The 18,515-nt window shown below is 37.7% G+C and overlaps 2 protein-coding genes and 1 non-coding gene across 3 annotated transcripts; all 3 read right to left on the reverse strand.

Annotated features, from left to right (window-relative positions):
- Window positions 1–500: 500 nt before the first annotated feature.
- LOC121984380 (protein LNK1-like) lies at window positions 501–6,356 on the reverse strand. Its single transcript, XM_042537294.1, has 11 exons — window positions 6,191–6,356; window positions 5,956–6,043; window positions 3,818–4,061; window positions 3,481–3,730; window positions 3,127–3,382; window positions 2,947–3,024; window positions 2,563–2,626; window positions 1,969–2,480; window positions 1,330–1,472; window positions 966–1,101; window positions 501–846 (listed from the first exon to the last, which is right to left on the reverse strand). Exons 2-11 carry the CDS (start codon window positions 5,977–5,979, stop codon window positions 844–846), a joined length of 1,710 nt encoding a protein of 569 aa, XP_042393228.1. The 5' UTR covers window positions 5,980–6,043; window positions 6,191–6,356; the 3' UTR covers window positions 501–843.
- A 5,054-nt stretch (window positions 6,357–11,410) lies between these two features.
- Window positions 11,411–11,482, reverse strand: TRNAW-CCA. Its single transcript has one exon. It is a non-coding gene; the product is annotated as a tRNA-Trp (tRNA).
- Window positions 11,483–11,638: 156 nt separating this feature from the next.
- LOC122043234 lies at window positions 11,639–13,389 on the reverse strand. The gene is made up of 8 exons (XM_042603767.1): window positions 13,353–13,389; window positions 13,159–13,241; window positions 13,010–13,096; window positions 12,868–12,954; window positions 12,480–12,695; window positions 12,334–12,387; window positions 12,090–12,236; window positions 11,639–12,001 (listed from the first exon to the last, which is right to left on the reverse strand). The coding sequence occupies exons 1-8, from the start codon at window positions 13,387–13,389 to the stop codon at window positions 11,639–11,641; spliced, it is 1,074 nt and encodes a 357-aa protein (XP_042459701.1).
- Between the last annotated feature and the right edge of the window lie 5,126 nt (window positions 13,390–18,515).

Raw genomic sequence — 18,515 nt, forward strand, 5'->3', positions numbered from 1 at the left:
TTACTCTACGTACTTTCCCAGACAAGGACATTGCAAAGAGATTAATCGACAAACATAATACTTGTATAAAAATAAAAATAAAAAGCGCTGAGACAATAGTATAGGATAAAATACCAATTTTTGAGACATCTAATAATCAAATTTCAACCTAAATGAATTAACAAATAAATTTCTCTTAATAAATAATTGATCTAAGAAATAATGGATCTAAGAACACTTGACGACGAGAACTTCTCAATTTAACTTATAACTAATGAAAAACTTTTAGACCAGACCAATTACCTCAAAATTAGTGTAAACAAAATACCAAATATCAACTAAATAAAAAATAAATAAAAAGAGTAATAGTGACTGCCCTTGCTTTATTCAGGATACTTAGAAGGCCAGGAAAGCTTAAAACTACATCATAAATTTATGTTACAATGGAGATTGGTGAGCAAAAACAAACATAATTCAAAATGCTAAGCATTTTTGTGTTCTATTGCTTTGAACATAAAAGCTCGAACCACATAATGAATACTTACTGCCACACACCGCACACATACATGATGGTACCTGAATCATGACCGCTCACGGAGATCATTCAACAGTATATAAATGGCATTAACATCTGTGTGAGCATCAAACTGTTATTGTAGCTCAAAAATAAAATTGGACAATGACTGTAATCCAAAATAACAGCATAGAGATCTGTCAATAAGGTTTTACCACTCGATATCTACAATATTTGAGCCAGGAAACCTCCTGTGCCCATGGAGGTCAAAGCTTTAGCTGAAGCTTTCTTCCTGTCGACTGATGGTCATGCTGCCACCGCCAGCCCAGCCTTACTATCACAATTGTGAATCACTGAACAAGCATGATGGAATCATTTAACTTTCAAGTCTATTCGCATTAGGTGGTTAACATAGAAGCTAGAAAAGATCAAAGGATTAATCAATAATAATCGAGACTTATGTAGGTCTTACCATCATGCCAGCCTCGAATGATGTAGAATCATCAATTGTTCTCATCACACTCTCGGGTGCCTTATGGAAAAGCAGGTGCGCCACAGACCGATCAATGGGATTCGTCTCAGTTTCTATGTCCATATATTCGACAGGCCTGGCAAAAACAGCAAAACATTTCAGGAAAAAATGTGAATCTGCAGACATGCCTTTTAAAAGGTTTTAGAAGGATTATATTGAACAACAACTAGAAATAATTGAGTAGAGTATGTGGGTTGTTACAGAAGTTTTTTTTAAAAAAAAACACCCTAAATATTAAATAAAAGATCATCTTAAAACAGAAGGGATTTATTTTGCCAAGTTTTATTCTTAGATTTAAGTGTACCTGCTTGATGCTCCTGTACCATAAATTCCTGTTCTAAAATCTGCACCTTGAGCATTTGCAGCATCGAATTTGTGTCTCTGTTCTGCACTCCTGGCCAATCGGTATAGGCTGTCTCTTATACAGAGCTTTGTTCTAATATCCAACTGCAGTAAACAAAAGTAATTGCATTGAAACATTTGCTTACAACCAACATAGGTAGGACAAAAAAAAGAAGACGAAGTAGTTAACTTGCAACTTATCGATTCTTATTTTAGATAATGTATCAGTGGAAGCCTTCAAGCTCCCACCTTCTATGATGAAGGTGGATTTTGGATCCATGAACTCTGCAATATTCCCAAAGGCCCTTACCAGCTGAGCTACCTAACACCCCCAAGCTTATGATTCATAGATGAATAGGAAAGTTTACACCCACATATTGTGAAATAGGAGATTGGGGAGTTGAACTAGTGATCTGAAAGGATGAGATTTGAGAGATGAATAATTGCAATAGTGAATTCGGGTCCAATGGCAAAGATAAGTTCGCTATAGCTGATCCCAAATAGTAGAACTCGTAACTTTTGTATTGCTTATCACAAGTATAACAAGGGACAAAGTGTGTAAAACAAATAGAGTTGCACCATTGTATAAATAGTAACATACCTGACCTATGGTACCCTGAAGCTGCTGGAATCTGATAATTTTAATAGAAATATCATCTGATAAAACTGAAGCCATGAATGGGCTCTTCCCAACTCCAGAGTCCATATCTGTTCCATGAAGCTCTATGTTCATATTTCCTTGGTCATTGTGAATGTTTTGTCCAAAATTATCATAGTGTTTCCTAACTGAATTACCCAGATCTGGTGGTCCTATGTGTGGTCTGCCCGCCATTTCTTCCAGTTTCATGACAGAATTATTTAACAAAGGACAGGGTACTTTCCCCATTCCATGGAAAGTGTTATTGCCAACAGGAGCTGAGACTTCAAGTGACGAGGAAATATCTTGTTCACAGTTAGTTATTGTACTGGATGTTGTCCGCAAAAGAAGATCCTGGTACAGAAGTTTGTTGTCCACATGAAAATCAGGATCTAAGGACTGCGTGAAACTTGAAGAATTTGATTTTGCAAAACAATCTTGCTTTGAATGAAGCTGCACAGGATAAGTTGCAAGACCTGTAAAAGAAGCATCATATTTCACATTAGCTATTGTTACGCATGGAGGATAAAATGCACTACTAAAGTGTGGAAAGATAACCTTTTCCTTTCACATCAGATGAGAATTGTCTATTTAGTTGCTGGGTTTGGATGTTGATCTCTGGCTGCTCAAATAAGAGAGAGAGACACAGACAGACAGAGAGACAGAGAGATGTAAGTTAATGTGTATGAAGTTTTAACGTTACTTATGGAGAACATCAAGGTTATTTCAATATACTAATTTGATTTTGTGGTAGTTGAAGACTCCATCTTTCCATGATATTTAAAAAGAACTTTCTTTACAACAATCAAACTGATGGCTTGAAGTAAGTTACCATCACAATAGTTTTCAACACAACCTGCTTGCTAAATCGCAGTGATATTATGAACAATGAAATATAAATAATAAACAATTAGAACACAGCTTAGGGTTTATCCTATTTACCTCATGTTCATCCAAATTATGTGTGCTAAATGGTGTTAGAGATGATTTATTCTCGTCCTCTCCGCCACCATCATATGCCTTCAAGAACAACATACATAAATTTTAAGAATCAAAATCTCCGCAAAAAAATAAATAAATGTAGCTACTTCAGTAAGATATCAAAAGAATTCATCTATAAACCTGTTCTGCGTTTGACTTGAAGGACTGGTGGGTCAAACAAGATTGCTTATGAGTATCAACCTGCGGTGTTTTGCAATCATGCAAGTGTTGGGTGTTTTCACAATATCCTGGTGCTTTCTCCAATTCTTTGAATTCTAGAGTTGAAGATTCAAAGGCTGACGTCAACGTATCTTCTGGACCAAACATATCATTTGAGGAAGACATCCATGATGGTCCATCTGTATTGCTCCATTGTCCAAATGTGGGATCACAATTTCTACAAGAGAAACAAAATAAAATGAAAATGATGGCCACTACATCAAAATTAAAACTTAAAGAATAGAGTTGTGGTATAAAATACCAATTCTGACCTACCTGAACATTTGATCAACGTCCTCAAAATTGCTGATATCTGACCAATCGTAATACAGAAGATCATTTTCTTGATCATTGTCATTTGCAAAAAAAGTAATTTTGGAGTGGACTGAGCAATTATTCTCAAATGACAGTTGGCAAATATTCGTTTCTTCCTTAGCATTCCTACTTGCACTAGGATTGCTTGAGCTGCACAACTTGTTTTGTGAAGCTGTATTGTTTTGTCTGAGATTAGGCCCTTGACAATCCCCTGGCACAGAAAAGGAAAGACCCATAAGTAGAGAGAAGGGTAATCTGAGGGTGGTATGCAATCTTGATGACTATATAAGGGACCAACCTTTCACTATACTGAAGCTTTCATTTTCAAGAGAAGGGCAAATAATTGTCCCTTCTTTTTTCCAAACGGAATCTTGGTTCTTTGGCACTTTGTTCCTTGCATTATTTCCAATATCGGTCTCTGTACTTTGATGTGTAACAATGAAGTTGCCTGGTTCTAGGGGCTCTTCCTCTTGTATGCTACCTCCATCAGACAATCTACAGTTGTTGTTCTCACCAATATTACCAAAAGCAATGTCTTCAATCTGGATAACCACAGAAACATCTTACATTACCACTATAATTGGACAGCAAAACAAACTTTCTTTAGATAGCAGAAGATAAAACTTGATAACATTTTCCTTGGAGTTAATGTGGATACAAAAGCTACAAGCAGAGTTGCTCTTTATGGTAATGAATCAATCTATCATAAATATAAAGAAAACAAGCTAGTATAGTCAACATAGAAACAAACATTTATGATATTATTAACAACTTTAACATTGCAGATTCCTTCATGGTATTTGTTATTTCTTGTCAAGATAGCAATTCAAAGACTACAGTCACAAGAACATGATTGGTACTCCTGGGTTTACAAGTTCAATAGGCTATGCCTATGTGGCTTCTCCATGCTGGCACCATATGTTCCAAGATCCCAACCCAAGGAGCCAACCTCCTGAGCTGGGTCAGTACATCAACATCTATAGGCTGACCTCCTGAGTTCTCAAGCTTTCTGGTCCGAGCTCTCCAATATGAGCTCTCTAGTCCCAGCTCTAACTCGAGTTCTCGAGCTCCTGAGTTCCCAAGCTCTTGATGTTCTCCACATGGCTAATCCTAGGAATGGTCTCCCATCCCACTTGCTCTTGGTCTTACAAGCCATACCTGTACATGGCCCACGTGCCGCTTATTCCTGGAGTCCTACGCCATACATAAACATGGTGCCTTGCAATTGCAAATCATACTTAGGCATGGCGCATTGAAGTTACAGGTGACATGTGGGTATGGCCTTCCACCAACCTACACCTATAAATAGTCGATATATCCACTGGAAAAAGGGGTTTGTAATCTCACCCTCCTGCATGACTTAAGTATCAAAAGAGCTTTACCGGACAACTCTGGTACCCTTTGACGCTCTTTCTAGTGTGTGCAAGTTGGACCTCTCCGACTTTGGTTGGACAACCTCCAACTCAGCACCCTCAACATCTTCTAGCCTTCACATCATCATGGTGTAGTTCAGCATCCAACCTCAGATTTCAATCGCATCAATGAACTTATGATGTTAAAAGTCTCAATATTATACATATAATTTTTCCATGCCCTTGTGGAAACAGGAATACAGAAAAATAGATAACATTATAAAAAACAAGATGAAAACTTCAATTTGTGAACTTTCTACTGGTCGTTTCATAAAAAAATAGCAAACTTTCAACCAAAGGCGAATACTTATGTTCAGACAAATTTACAAAGAAACAAGAAATGACTACTGCCACAGAGATCAAAGAGAAGCATAAACAGAAGCTCAAAACAAATGATTGCTGATGTAGATGGAAGAAAATTAATATCAAAGTATGCAACTAGCTACTAGTATTGCATATTATCGGTTTACATCCAACGTCCAATGAATTGAAATCATCAAGATTCAAACAAAAAAGATGTGTTTCTTGAATTGCTTGGCCCCAACACTTCTCCTGCCACAGACAGTTTGTTTTCAGACTGGAAGTGAAACCAAATCAATACCCTGCCCTCAGCCAGGATACCATGTTCTCAATGATTGTAACACATAAGAAGAGTTGTTCGTTAGTTTTATTTATTCATGAATCAGGAGTAACAGGGAGGCCACCATCAACTTCCTGGAAACGTGTTTTCTTTTTTTTTTTTGAAATTTCTACAAATTTAATTTGACCTTTCAAAAATTAAATTCTAAATTTTTGCAATTAACTACTCAATAAGTACAGTCCCTCCAACCTCATAATCTAAGATCCATTTCCGTCACATACATGTTGATAAATCGTAAGAAAACAGTAGACCTAATGGTAGGACAGAAAGAATCGGTCAAAAACGAAATAAGAATAGTATATTGAAAGAAAACCACGAGAAATACACAAGACACCCTAAATAAAAAAGAAGAAGAAAAGAAATAGCAAGTGAAAGAAAATATACCGCGGTTCGGTTCCAATCTGCCATCTTCAGCTGGGATGGAAACACAAGCCTTTCCTGAGGGGAAAAAATAAGCAGCACTTCAACAAGGCTGTATTATTTTTCCAAATAATAAAAACTCAGACAAAGTGTCCAACCGAATCTTCGGGAAATCAAGCTCAAACTGGGAAAGACTCGAGAGAACCAGAAACAAGCAACCAAGAGTACCCGAAGAAAAGGGCTCCAGAGCACCCCTTACCCTAGATCCACAGAAATCCCCTTGTCTCCTCGCCTCCTCGTTCTGCTATCTCTTTCTCTCTCTCTCGCTCTCTGGAGAGTTCCTCCGGTCGCTTCCTTCCCGATCTGACTGCGAACGAATTCTCTCTTTATCGTGCGAAGATTTAGGAGAGGGAAAAAAATTGTGGTGGCTTTTCTTCTCCTGCTTTATAACAAGAAATTACACTCCTAGCAGGAGGGCGGGCAGTTGGGACCCGCCGCCGGACGCGTGGCAGCACCAGGCGGAATGATGCGGGGCCCGCAGAGTCTCAACTCGTGGCTGAGACGAAGCGCGCGAGATACGATCCATTCCCCGTTGCCCACCGGTGCATGCACCCAGGCAACTGCACTCCGCACCGCCGCGTGCCGGTGTGGTTCCCCATCTGCGGAAGCACAGAAGCAGCTCCGCCCTCATTACCGCCACGTGCCCGTGCATCACCCCCAGCCGCCCACCGTAACGGGGCTCTGTTCCCGTTACGTTACGAGCGGCTAAGCGATATGAGACAGAAAGGCCGGCTCGGCCTACTAATTAGGCCCCAATTAACTAACTTTGCAGCGAGAGTTTGGTGGGAGATTTCATTTAAGGGGGGACCTGTTTACCTAATTGGAAGATATAGAGGGGTTTACTCTCCTCTCCGTCTTCCTCTCTCTAATCCTCTCACGTCACCTCTGGTAAACACAGACGGTCTTTAGCCATGTTATGCCGCTTTTAGTGCTTACTTTTGAGATATTGTCATCTAATCATCAAATGGAGATAGATGTTGCTTCTATTTTCATTTTCATGAGAGATATCTAGTATAGACTCCACGTGTTGACATAGATGATTCATACAAGAAGGGTCTAAGATAAATTCTCAATGGATATAAAACATCAGATTAATTTTTTTACTCTCTGTATATGTTATTGTTAAGAGATAAAATTCCTCATAATTTATTCCTTTTTAGAAAATATGAAATCACCTTAAAAGGATCGCCAAGATGAGGATAGCACATATCTAATACTTCTAAATCTAATGAAAGGTTCTAGAATGATTCATTTTCTCATTTTCAGGCTAAATATTTATCAATACAAATTTTAATGGTTTAGAGTTTAACATTATCAACCATATCATTATTAATGGATATTCAATTATCTCAATTATTTCTTGCCTTCATGATTTATTTCTCTTTTAGATAATGAAGAATAATTTTAGAAGAGCTACCGCGATGAACTTTTACTGTCAGTTATTAATGAATCAAAATGATGTATCAAATGCCTTAGCAAAGTATGTTGTGGTATGTAGTTTATGTTTAAATAATTTTATAAATATTTTATATTCTCATTTTATTTTTAAGATCCTTTTATGCAAATTGCAAAAGGTAAAATGAAGCAAATTTTCTTTCTGATATCTTTTATTCTACACTTTATTTTCACGGATAATCACAGCCATCATTTGTAAAATTGTAAAATATTTTTATTATTTTATAATAATATGATTTATATTCTTTATAAAAAGTAATGAATATCAAATTAAAAAAATATAATCCTCTTTATAATCAAAATTACATGCAGTATATAACTTTTTCATAAACATATAGTAATATAATATTAATTATGTTATAAATTTAATTATATTATAAAATTGATTATATCATGTTTAATCAAACACAGTCTCACTTTTTATAACCGAACTGAAATAACAAGATTTTTAAAAAAGTAAAAATTTGAATTAACCAAATTAGTTATTTCAAATTTGATGGACTACTCATGCGGACCCAACTCATGCTAAATCAATATATTGGACGAATACTCGGCCCAAACAAAACCACATCTGGATCGGAGCATACCCAGCGGCCCACACCTACTGGCCCAAATGTTGATCTCGGCTCAAGAAGAACAGTTGACACATGTTTAGTTTCTGTGTTACATTCTCTTTCTGTTGGAACAGTTTGCAATTTTTATTTTTTAGAAAATTAAATTAAACATAAGAAAACTATCCGTTGCAAATGAATTGACTCATTAACACGGGTCCCCACAGGGTGTAGGGGACGTTTGGTTCTTTTTTAGAAATAGGAATTAGAATGAAAATCATATTATTATGGAATGAGAATGGGTAGGAGCATGGATATCATTCTTAAAAGCAATGTTTGGTTAGTTAAATATTTTCTATCGGAATACATTAAAATTTCCTTTTTTACCCTTAAAGAAAAATAAAAGAAAAAATTAGAATTAGATGTGAGAGAAAAATATGATGAGAGAGAAATTATGATGAGAGAGGGAGTGTGATGGGAAAGAATGAAGAGAAAGAAAGTGCGTTAAGAGAAAATGAGGAAAGAGAGTGTGATGAGAGAGATCATAGAAGATAGAGAGAAAATATGATGAAAGAAAAATATGATGAGAGAGGATAAAGAGAGAGAAAATGTAATGAGAAAAAATGAGGAGAGAGAGTATGATAGGAGAGATTGAGGAGAGAGAAAGTATGATGAGAGAGAAAGTATGATGAGAGAGAAAGTGTGATGAGAAAAAATAGGAAAACGAATGTGATGTGAGAGATTAAGGAGAGAGAAAGTATGATAAGAAAGAAAGTGTGTTGAGAAAAAAAGGGAGAGAGTGTGATAAAAGATATTGAGTTGAGAGAAAGTGTGATGAGATAGAAAGCATGATGAGAGAGAAAATGTAATGAGAAAAAAGAGAAAAGAGAGTGTGATGTGTGAGATTGAGGAGAGAAAGTATGATGAAAGAAGAAGTATGATGAGAGAGAAAGTGTGATGAAAAAAAAAAGAGGGAAGAGAGTGTAATGGAAGATATTAAGGAGAGAGAAAGTGTGATGAGAAAAAAGAGGAAAGAAAATGTGATGATGGAGATTAAGGAGAGAGAAAGTAGATGATAAAATGAGCAGAGAGAAAATATTATGAGAAAGAACTGAGAGAGAAAGTGATATGAAAGAAAAATTAAATAAATATATTTTGATATTTGATATTAAGGGGAAAAAATTTAGTTTTGGGTTAAGGGTACTTTTGGAATAAGGGAATATTTTGATTGTTGAAGATAGAGTAATGACTCATTGAAGGAGGGAGACATGGGAATGAGTCATTACCTAATTATAAGGATTTATTCCCTTATTTATATTTACATTCCTATAATTCAAACATCAACAATAACAATCAATGATTATTATTCTCATTCTTCACTCTTATTCCTCTAAATCAAACGTCCCCTCAGTTTAATAGAGCCGATGGAATGTCATTTGGTGAGAGAATGATCCGTGTTATAATGGAAAGTGATCAATTTTCAGGCTGTGTTCGGAAAAAAAAATTAATAATTTCCTTCTCCCCTTAAATGGTCGGTTATAAACGAGTCCATATCTCTGTCCATATAAAAAATAGATAGACGATGGATTATTTATAATGTCGTTTCGATGATAATTAATTGTGATTTTTTTTAAGTTTATTGTCCGTTAAATTATAGTTTGGATCAGGATATATGGTCGGAGACCATCTTTGCTCAGCGCCAGATTGCCTAGCCACTTGTCCACTGTCAATGACTTCTGAACAATATCCGACCATCCATCATGACTTAAACTATAATTTAGAAGATGATAATCTAAAAAAAAATTGTAACTAACTACAATCGAATATCAACCACGATTCAATCTCGATTGTAATTACGAATGATTCATAGTTGGTCTTTTTTTATCCTAGGATATGTCTAGGGCTGCAAACAAATCGAGCCGGCTTGTGAGCTTTTTGAGCCGGCTCGAAAAATATTCGATTTATATTCGAATTTATCGAATTCGAGCCGAACTCAAATATGTTCGAACTTTTTTTCAAGCCGAACTTGAACCCAAATTATATTATTCAAGCCATTCGTAAGTCTTAATATTTATTAATATAAGTTAAATTTATATTAAATAAATAAATTTCGAGTTTTTCGAACATATTTTCGAATAATAATTTGAATAGTTCATGAACATGTTCGAATATTTCGAGCCGAACTCGAACCCGAACCCTAATTCAAATCGAACTTGAACCAAACATTTTAAAATTTCGAATCGAGCTCGAACTCGAATATACCTATTTCAAGCCTTAATATTTTTTACATATTCAGCTCGATTCGATTCATTTACACTCATATATATGTCCTAGGAAAAGGGGATATAATGACCTTTTTACCCAGTAACACGCGTACTGTAAAATAATTCTTCATTTAATATGCTCCTTTGGCTTTTTTTAACAGTGATAATACGAAAAGAATAATCTATACTCCGCAAAAAATCAACACAGAAAAACAAATCAAATTATATATAGGAGTTTTGGGGAAATCAAAAAGGAAAACAAATCAAAATTATGTAGGTAGGAAGATCGAAAAGAATGAAGTAAATATAAAAACAAAAACAATCTCTATGCAAATGCGAATGAACAAGGAGCTTCTTTTAAGAAGGCAAGTAGCAAATGACTCAAAATCTTGACAAGGGAAAAGCAGTAAAAGACGAACGAGAGTTAACCCAGCATCCGAAGTCGTTGCCAGATGTTGTCTCGCTCCCCTCCGATCGAAACCACCAGACGCCGCTTCTGCTGCTGGAAATCGCTCCTCGCCAGAATCTGATAATACTCGACAGTCCGCCTGACCGGGCACTGGAATACCCGCCTCGTGACACCACCTCTGCCCGCGCCTCATCCGAGAACCTGTCGACGAGCGCCAACGAGAGGGCGGAGGTGGGACCTGCTCCGCGGGCGAAGCAGCTCGCAGAGACCGAAACGATCGGAATACGGACTTTCCCCATGTAAAGCGTGCAGATCTGATTTCAAAATGGACGAAATGAGGACACCCAGCAGACGCGAGAAGAACGGCGGAAGGCAGCGCGAGCGCACATGGAGAAAAGCCGAGAGCCGAAGAAGACACGGCCCATGGAAGAATGAAGGAAACTAGAGAGGAAGAATTTGTAAGGGGAAAAGGATCTAGGGTTTTGGAAGGAATCCTTCGAAGAGGACGAGCGAGAGCGCGGCGAGATGGACGAAGAGCTGTAGGTACTCTCGGTATTTTTCAATAAACCCACTCTAATGTTTTCAATTACGATTAAACCCCTAAAAACTAACGAAAGAAGGATTGCTGCTTTTAGAGCCGTGGAAATAGTGCGATGAACGGTAAAGATCGATCTTGTAAGTTCCGGGCTTTAAAACCGCCTCACATCACAAATATCAAAAACTTTAAAAAACCGGGAGATTGAACCCGACGTGAATCGAACACGCAACCTTCTGATCTGGAGTCAGACGCGCTACCATTGCGCCACGGATCCACATTATTCATCGGTTAGCAATATTGCTTTTATACATTTAACTCAGTAAATCGTATAGAAAATAAATATTCATGACTGAGCTTGAGATAAAACTTAATTTATTTACTTATCTAGCTGCGTTGCATTGACAATCTTAATCGCGATACTCATGTAGTATCAACAATATCCCGGTCCTCCAAACAAGAACTGTCCTCCTCCACTGCTTAAATCATCAAATTCACCCACGTCATAGCACCCACTGCTATAGTACTTGACCTCCTTATCGCCAACGGCTCTGTACACATTCCCCTCCCCCACAAGCTTCACTCTACCAAAGTAGCACGCCTCCCCTTCCCCAGCCTCGCAGTACCTCCCACTGCCCATTGGAGGACTCCATTCCCCTGAGCTGCTGTACGCTGAGCCTCCCCAGTTGATGAGATTAGCATGGGCGATCATAGTGCTGAACAGGGCCTTGGGCCAGTAACCTATCAACTTCTCTTCCTCTCCCATCACCAGCCACCAGTTCTCAGTCACTGGATCCTAATCCCGCCATTATGATCATAAAACTCAAAATCTCTCTCAACATTAATGTTCACTACTTTCAGAAAATATACAAATGCCCGCTTACTCTATATATCAGCAACCTGATGTAGTACTGAGTTCCATCAATCTGAGATAGTGGGCTTATGGTTCCGCCAAGAGGAACGTCCCTAGAAACTTGCACGAATCCTGGGCAATGAAGATCGTAGCAACCTTGCTTCTGAAACCCATCTGCCTGATGTGGAGGATGTTTAGATCATATATAATCAGCTTTGTTCTTTAAGAGTTCGATATTGACAACTACAGATAATAAGTGAGTTTGCATGACTTACAGTCCAGAATGTGAATAGACGAGTGTTGGTATCACCGTACAGTGGTGGATTCACCTGAAAGTCAATTGTTGGAGAAAACAAACAAGCAAAAAAAAAAAAAAATCTAATATTAATGAATTCGGTTGTTGTTATTGGAGTAAGCTTACTGTCCATCCCACTGTGATGCCATTGGTTTGCTCCAGAGGTCCAAGGCCATCGCCATCGTTGAGCACCCATATAGCACTTGAGCTGAATTGATCAGCTCCGACGTCCAACAAGCCGTACACGTTCAGGTCTGCTGCACTGCCGTAGTACTTGCCTCTTGCCATTTTGATCTGCGCAAACTGGAGCATCATCCAGTTCATGCAAACTAATCTCAGTTTCTAAGACATGTAAGCTACCAGTGAATGGTTTTAACAGTTGCCTACATGCACAACACCAGTTGTGGGACTTGGTGTTAGCAGATACTTATAATCCTCCCTTAGATTCCTCCTCAAGATAGGAATCGTTCCCGATGGGCAGCTTTCCTTCATCATCCCCACTGATGCTGTTAACCTTGAGGTGAGATTGCCTTGGTTGACATTTGGCAGTGAAGTAGTTGGTTTCATCTGCGTACAGTGAAGCATCAATTAGCTGGTGTTGCTAATGACATCAATTTTCAATTAACACTTGAAAGATGAAATTCTAATCAATGAACCTGCAAAGTAAGATTCTGGAGCAATGGATGGTCAAAAGCAGGCTGCTTGTAGATATCAACACAGTCATAGATATCTCCAAAATCATTCTGCAACAGGATATTTATAGTTAGACTCATTACTCAGAAGTTGATCAACAAATGAGCTTTACCTCAATGGCCTTTATAGAATGCTTGTGAGCACTGAGTGTGTCATTTACTACTCTTCTCTCTTCACCTGAAGCAACACAAATCCCTGAAAGCATCAGCCAGAGCATGCATGAATGGTGTGTAGCTCTCATTTTTCTGAAGCCAAAGGTTCCACAAGTCACAGCATAATCGCTCACGTTAAATATATAAGGTTTACCTCTTATGCTGGCAATGTATTGTTGTGTTGGAAACATGCTTACTGTGTGATGGATGACACTTTTGTTGTGGGTGCTGTGAGCATAATCCGGACATGATTATTGGCTACGTGATTTTTTTTTTCCTTGCATTAGTGGTGATAAACATTTCTAACTTTAAAAGATAAAGTATTGGAATTAGTCTTCTCAGACCCGGTTCAAGGCATAGTGCCTAGGACCCCAATTTTATTTGAATCCATTATTAATTAAAGAATATATTTATTATTTAATATTTACATTTAACAGTTATATTGTCTAGTTCCAAGGTTGCATTATGCATGCATGTATGCAGATTTTGCTCTAGATTGGGCTTGCTTCGAATTCCGTTCTAGTGCTCTTTAGATTTTGCTAGCTTCCAATGCAATCGATTTTATTTTAGATTTTGTTGTTTCTATTTTTATAGTGCACTTCAATTAATTCCAATGACAACTATATTTAATTACATATTAATTATAATTATTATATTCTGATGCTAAAATTATATCTAGAGCTACAATATAACTATTTAAGACCTTACATCTCATTTCTTTTTTTTTCATCTCATTTTATAATTAGTTCATCATCTATTCATTATCTCATTAGTGTCCGTATATTTTTTCTTCTCTTATCATTAGTTCTCTAAGAAGACATCCTTTTCCTATTTCGCTTTCTTTTCCCCGAAATGTTCTTTATTGTTCTGCATAAATAAATTATGGAATGAATGAACTATGAACCCAAATCTAGATTATTAGTAATTGTATGAGAATTTTCTTATATATTTGTGTCAGTAATAGTCGAAGTTTGAAATATTATCAAATTAAAATTACATGGTGTGAATTTTTAAATCTAATTATTTAAAAAATTTAAATACGTCGTTGTCAATCCCAAGTCTAAATAAAAAAAGGATAAAAATTATTTTTTTTTAAAAAAAATATTATTAAAGGCTTTTTTTTCTTCGCCTAGGGCCCTGTAGAACTTTAAACCGGCCTGAGTCTTCCTAATTTTAAGGGATAAATCATTGGAATTAGTCTTAGTCTTATGGTGTATATAAAGGGTCCTAGAGATATGTATTCATTCAATTCATTTTTTCATCTTCTAAGAAAGTATTCTATCAATTGTCTTCTTCCTCGCTCTATTCTCTTTTTTTGCATATTAGTGTGTGCCTTGGGTGTGCTATTCATCGATTCTAAGCCAGCATCTGGTATCAGAGCCTTGGCAGTATAGAACACCCAAGAATCCATGATTCCACAAAAATGTCTGGCATCCCACAAGTTGCTGCGAAGGAGAACGGCGAAGTGCCATTTCCCTATCCGATGCTAAGCCCTCACAATTATACTGTGTGGGCAATAAAGACAGAGGCGATTATTGATGTCCAGCGAGTCTGGGAGGCGGTGGAGCCAGTGGAAGGAGCCCAGATGGATGCAAAGAAGGATAAAAAGGCACGTGCATACATCTTGCAGTGTGTCCCCGAAGACATACTTCTCCAGATCGCAAAAAAGAAGACGGCGAAGGAAGTCTGGGACAGCCTCAAGACGAGGTACCTTGGAAGTGATCGAGTGAAGAAGGCACGCGTACAAACGTTGAAGAGCGAGTTTGACGCCCTCCGGATGAAGGAGACTGACACGATTGATGAGTTTGCTGGCAAACTCAGTGCTATGAGCAGCAAGTTATCCGCTCTTAGTGCCACTCTTGAAGATTCATCTTTGGTAAAGAAGTTACTCGATTTTGTCCCTATAAGTTCTTCCCTATTGTTGCCGGTATTGAGCAGTTTCACAACCTTGAGACGATACCGTTTGAGGAGACTATTGGGCGACTGAAGGCGTACGAGGAACGAACATTACGATTACGCGGCAACACCAACGACACTGAAGAAGAGCTCCTACTTACTCATGCCGAATGGCAAATGCGACAGAAGGGGAGCAACGTGGACACTTCATCAGGAGGAAAGGGGCATGGGTCCAGCAGCCCTAGTCATGGCAAATGGCATGGACGTGGGCGAGCGCACGGTTGTGGTCGTGGCACACAACGCCAAGACAGTGCAGGAGGGACTAGCGGCAACAGCAGTGGCACTCGAGACAAGAGACATATAAAGTGTTTCAATTGCGAGAAAATGGGGCATTATGCGTCCGAATGCTACAACAAGCGGCGTGATGATGAGGCTGTTAGAGTGTATATTGAAAGTCTAAGCTTTTGTAAACATTTATTTTGAATAAAGAATCACATTTGGTCAAATTATCTACATTTGTTTGTAGTTGTTCAATTAATTTATATTGTAGATAACATAGTATGTGGTGTCACATACAGAAGATGATGTTATCAGTACCTTATAAATTATAAACAGCAGCTCACGACCAAAATGGAAAGGAACAAACCATTGGAAGGTCGTAGTGTAATTAGGAATTAGTTTATCTTAACTATATAATTACACGAGTACACTTAGAGTGTATTGAGTAGGACCATTAGAGGTCGTTTCTTTTATACTGACTTTATAAAGGAACAAAGACATCAGTTATTATGGAAGTGTGTGCTCTTAATCCTAATATAATAACAAGCACATATATTTGATATTTATTTCTTTAATTTATCAATGGGTGAGATTTAGTTCGATAAATCAATAAGCCCGATAAGTTGGGAAATGATATCACTTATAGTGTGTGTTGTTGATTATAAAAGGAAACTGTGTCCTAGTGATCTAGGTTGATAATGCCCCCAAGATGAGCTTATAAGGATTGTCATGTTAAACCCTGCAGATGGACTTAGTCCGACATGTCTTTAATTTATCAATGGGTGAGATTTAGTTCGATAAATCAATAAGCCCGATAAGTTGAGAAATGATATCACTTATAGTGTGTGTTGTTGATTATAAAAGGAAACTGTGTCCTAGTGATCTAGGTTGATAATGTCCCCAAGATGAGCTCATAAGGATTGTCATGTTAAACTCTGCAGGTGGACTTAGTTCGACATGACGATAAGGTTGAGTGGTACTATTCTTGGACTAAGATACTAATTAAATGAGTTGTCAGTAACTCACTTAATTAGTGGACATTTGGTATCTTAAACACAGGGAGACTAACACACTCATAATAAGAAGGAGCCCAAAAATGTAATTTGGGATTGGTGCGGTAGTTCAATAATAGTTCTCTAGTGGAATGAATTATTATTGATAAAATTAAGTTGTGTGTTCGGGGCGAACACGGGATGCTTAATTTTATTGGGAGACCAAAACTAATTCCTCCTCTCGGTCCCTATCGTAGCCTCTTATTTATATAGTACTATACCCACCTATATCCACCTTCATACGTACATGATGTAGGGGTCGACCAAGCTAGCTTGTGGATCAAGCTAGGGCCGGCCAAGCCTTGGTTCATGGGTGGCCGGCCCTAACTTGAACCCAAGCTTAGGTGGTCGGCCCCCATTAAATTAAAAAGAATTTTAATTTTAAAATTTTCTTATGCGAAAGATATAATTTAATTGGAGAGATTAAAAATTAAAATATCTCTTAAAAGGATCTACAAAAGATTAAAGAAAGAGATTAGATCTCTTTCCTTATTTGTTGATTGGAAAGATATTTTATTTTTCTTCTTTGTAAATTATTCACATGTTGAAAAATTAAAATTATAGAAATTTCTTTTTATCAACCATGAAGGGATTTTAAAGGAAAATTTTATTTTTTAAAATTTCCGAAGACAAATAAGGAATTTTAAATTATTGACTGAAATTGCCTTGTTTGCTCTTATTGATGTGGCCGGCCATGACATGGAGGTTAAGGAAATTTTGTTTAATTTTTTCTTAATTAATTGATGTCAAGGAAAGTTAAGGAAATTTTATTGTAATTAAATTTCCTTATTTACCAAAGCTAAGGAATATAAAAGAGGGGGTTGGGGTGTCTTCATGACACACAACTTTATTATTTTTCTCCCTCTTTTCTTCCTTGGTGTGGCCGGCCCCTTCAAGATCTCTCTTCTCCTTGTTGTGGCCGAATCTCTTCTTCCTCTTGGAGATCAAGTGGTGGCCGGCTGTCTAGCTTGGAGAAGAAGGAGAGAAAGCTTTTATCCCTTGGAGCATTGGTGGTGGTTTCTCTTCTTCCTTGGAGGTGCACTTGGTTTGGCCGAATCTTGCAAGGAGGAGAAGAAGGTGCTTTGGTGGTTTCTCATCTCGGAAGATCGTTGCCCACACAACGTCCGAGGTTAGAAGAGGAATACGGTAGAAGACCTAGAGGTTTTTGCTTGCAAAAGAAAGGTATACTAGTATTTTATTTCCGCATCATACTAGTTTCATCTTCATGTAAAAAAATATCAAATACAAGAGGCATGCGATTCTAGTATTTCGAATTTATTTTTGATGTTGTGTTCTTTGTTTTTCTTTTCCTTGTGATTTGATTGTTCTTTTTGGTTGGCCTAAAGTTATTTAAGGAAATTAAATATTAGCTTTCCTTAAAAGGTTTTGCCTAGGCGGTGATGGTTGTTCCCATATCCAAGAAGGACATGTGCCTCGCCATGCAGTCCTAGAAGCCAATTCTGGAAATTAATATTTAATGAAATTAATAACCTAGGTGATTTGGATCGAACGTATTAAGTTCCGCAGGAGATCCAAGTCTAAACCTAAAAGAACAAGTAAATTAAATTTTGGATCAAACGTGTTAAGTTCCGCAGGCGATCCAAATTTAATTTAAAAGAACACATGGTAGCTAGGAAAGGTTCAGACCTTTGTACAAAAATTTTTGTACAGTGGAACCATTGGGTTTTCTGAGTAGCAACCAACAGAGGCTCACCTCACTTGTGCCACTGATGAAGAGCCAGCACTGATGATGACCGTGTCCCACGAGGAGTCTGACACTAGGCGTGAGCGGCAGGATATCATTCTGCTCAGTGAAGATAGGTTGCTATCAGAGATGTACCGCGACATTAAGAAAGGAGATGAAGACGTCTGGTACCTTGACAATGGTGCCAGCAACCACATGACTGGTCATCACGAGAAGTTTCAAGAACTAGATGAAACCATCACCGGGAGGGTGAGGTTTAGCGATGGATCAAGCATTGAGATCATGAGCAAGGGGACGGTTGTGTTCGAATGCAAGAATGGCGATCAGAAGGCTCTCCACGAGGTATACTACATTTCGAAACTTTGTAGTAATATCATAAGTCTCG

Source organism: Zingiber officinale, chromosome 1B (genome assembly GCF_018446385.1).
Source record: "Zingiber officinale cultivar Zhangliang chromosome 1B, Zo_v1.1, whole genome shotgun sequence".
NCBI lineage: Eukaryota > Viridiplantae > Streptophyta > Magnoliopsida > Zingiberales > Zingiberaceae > Zingiber > Zingiber officinale.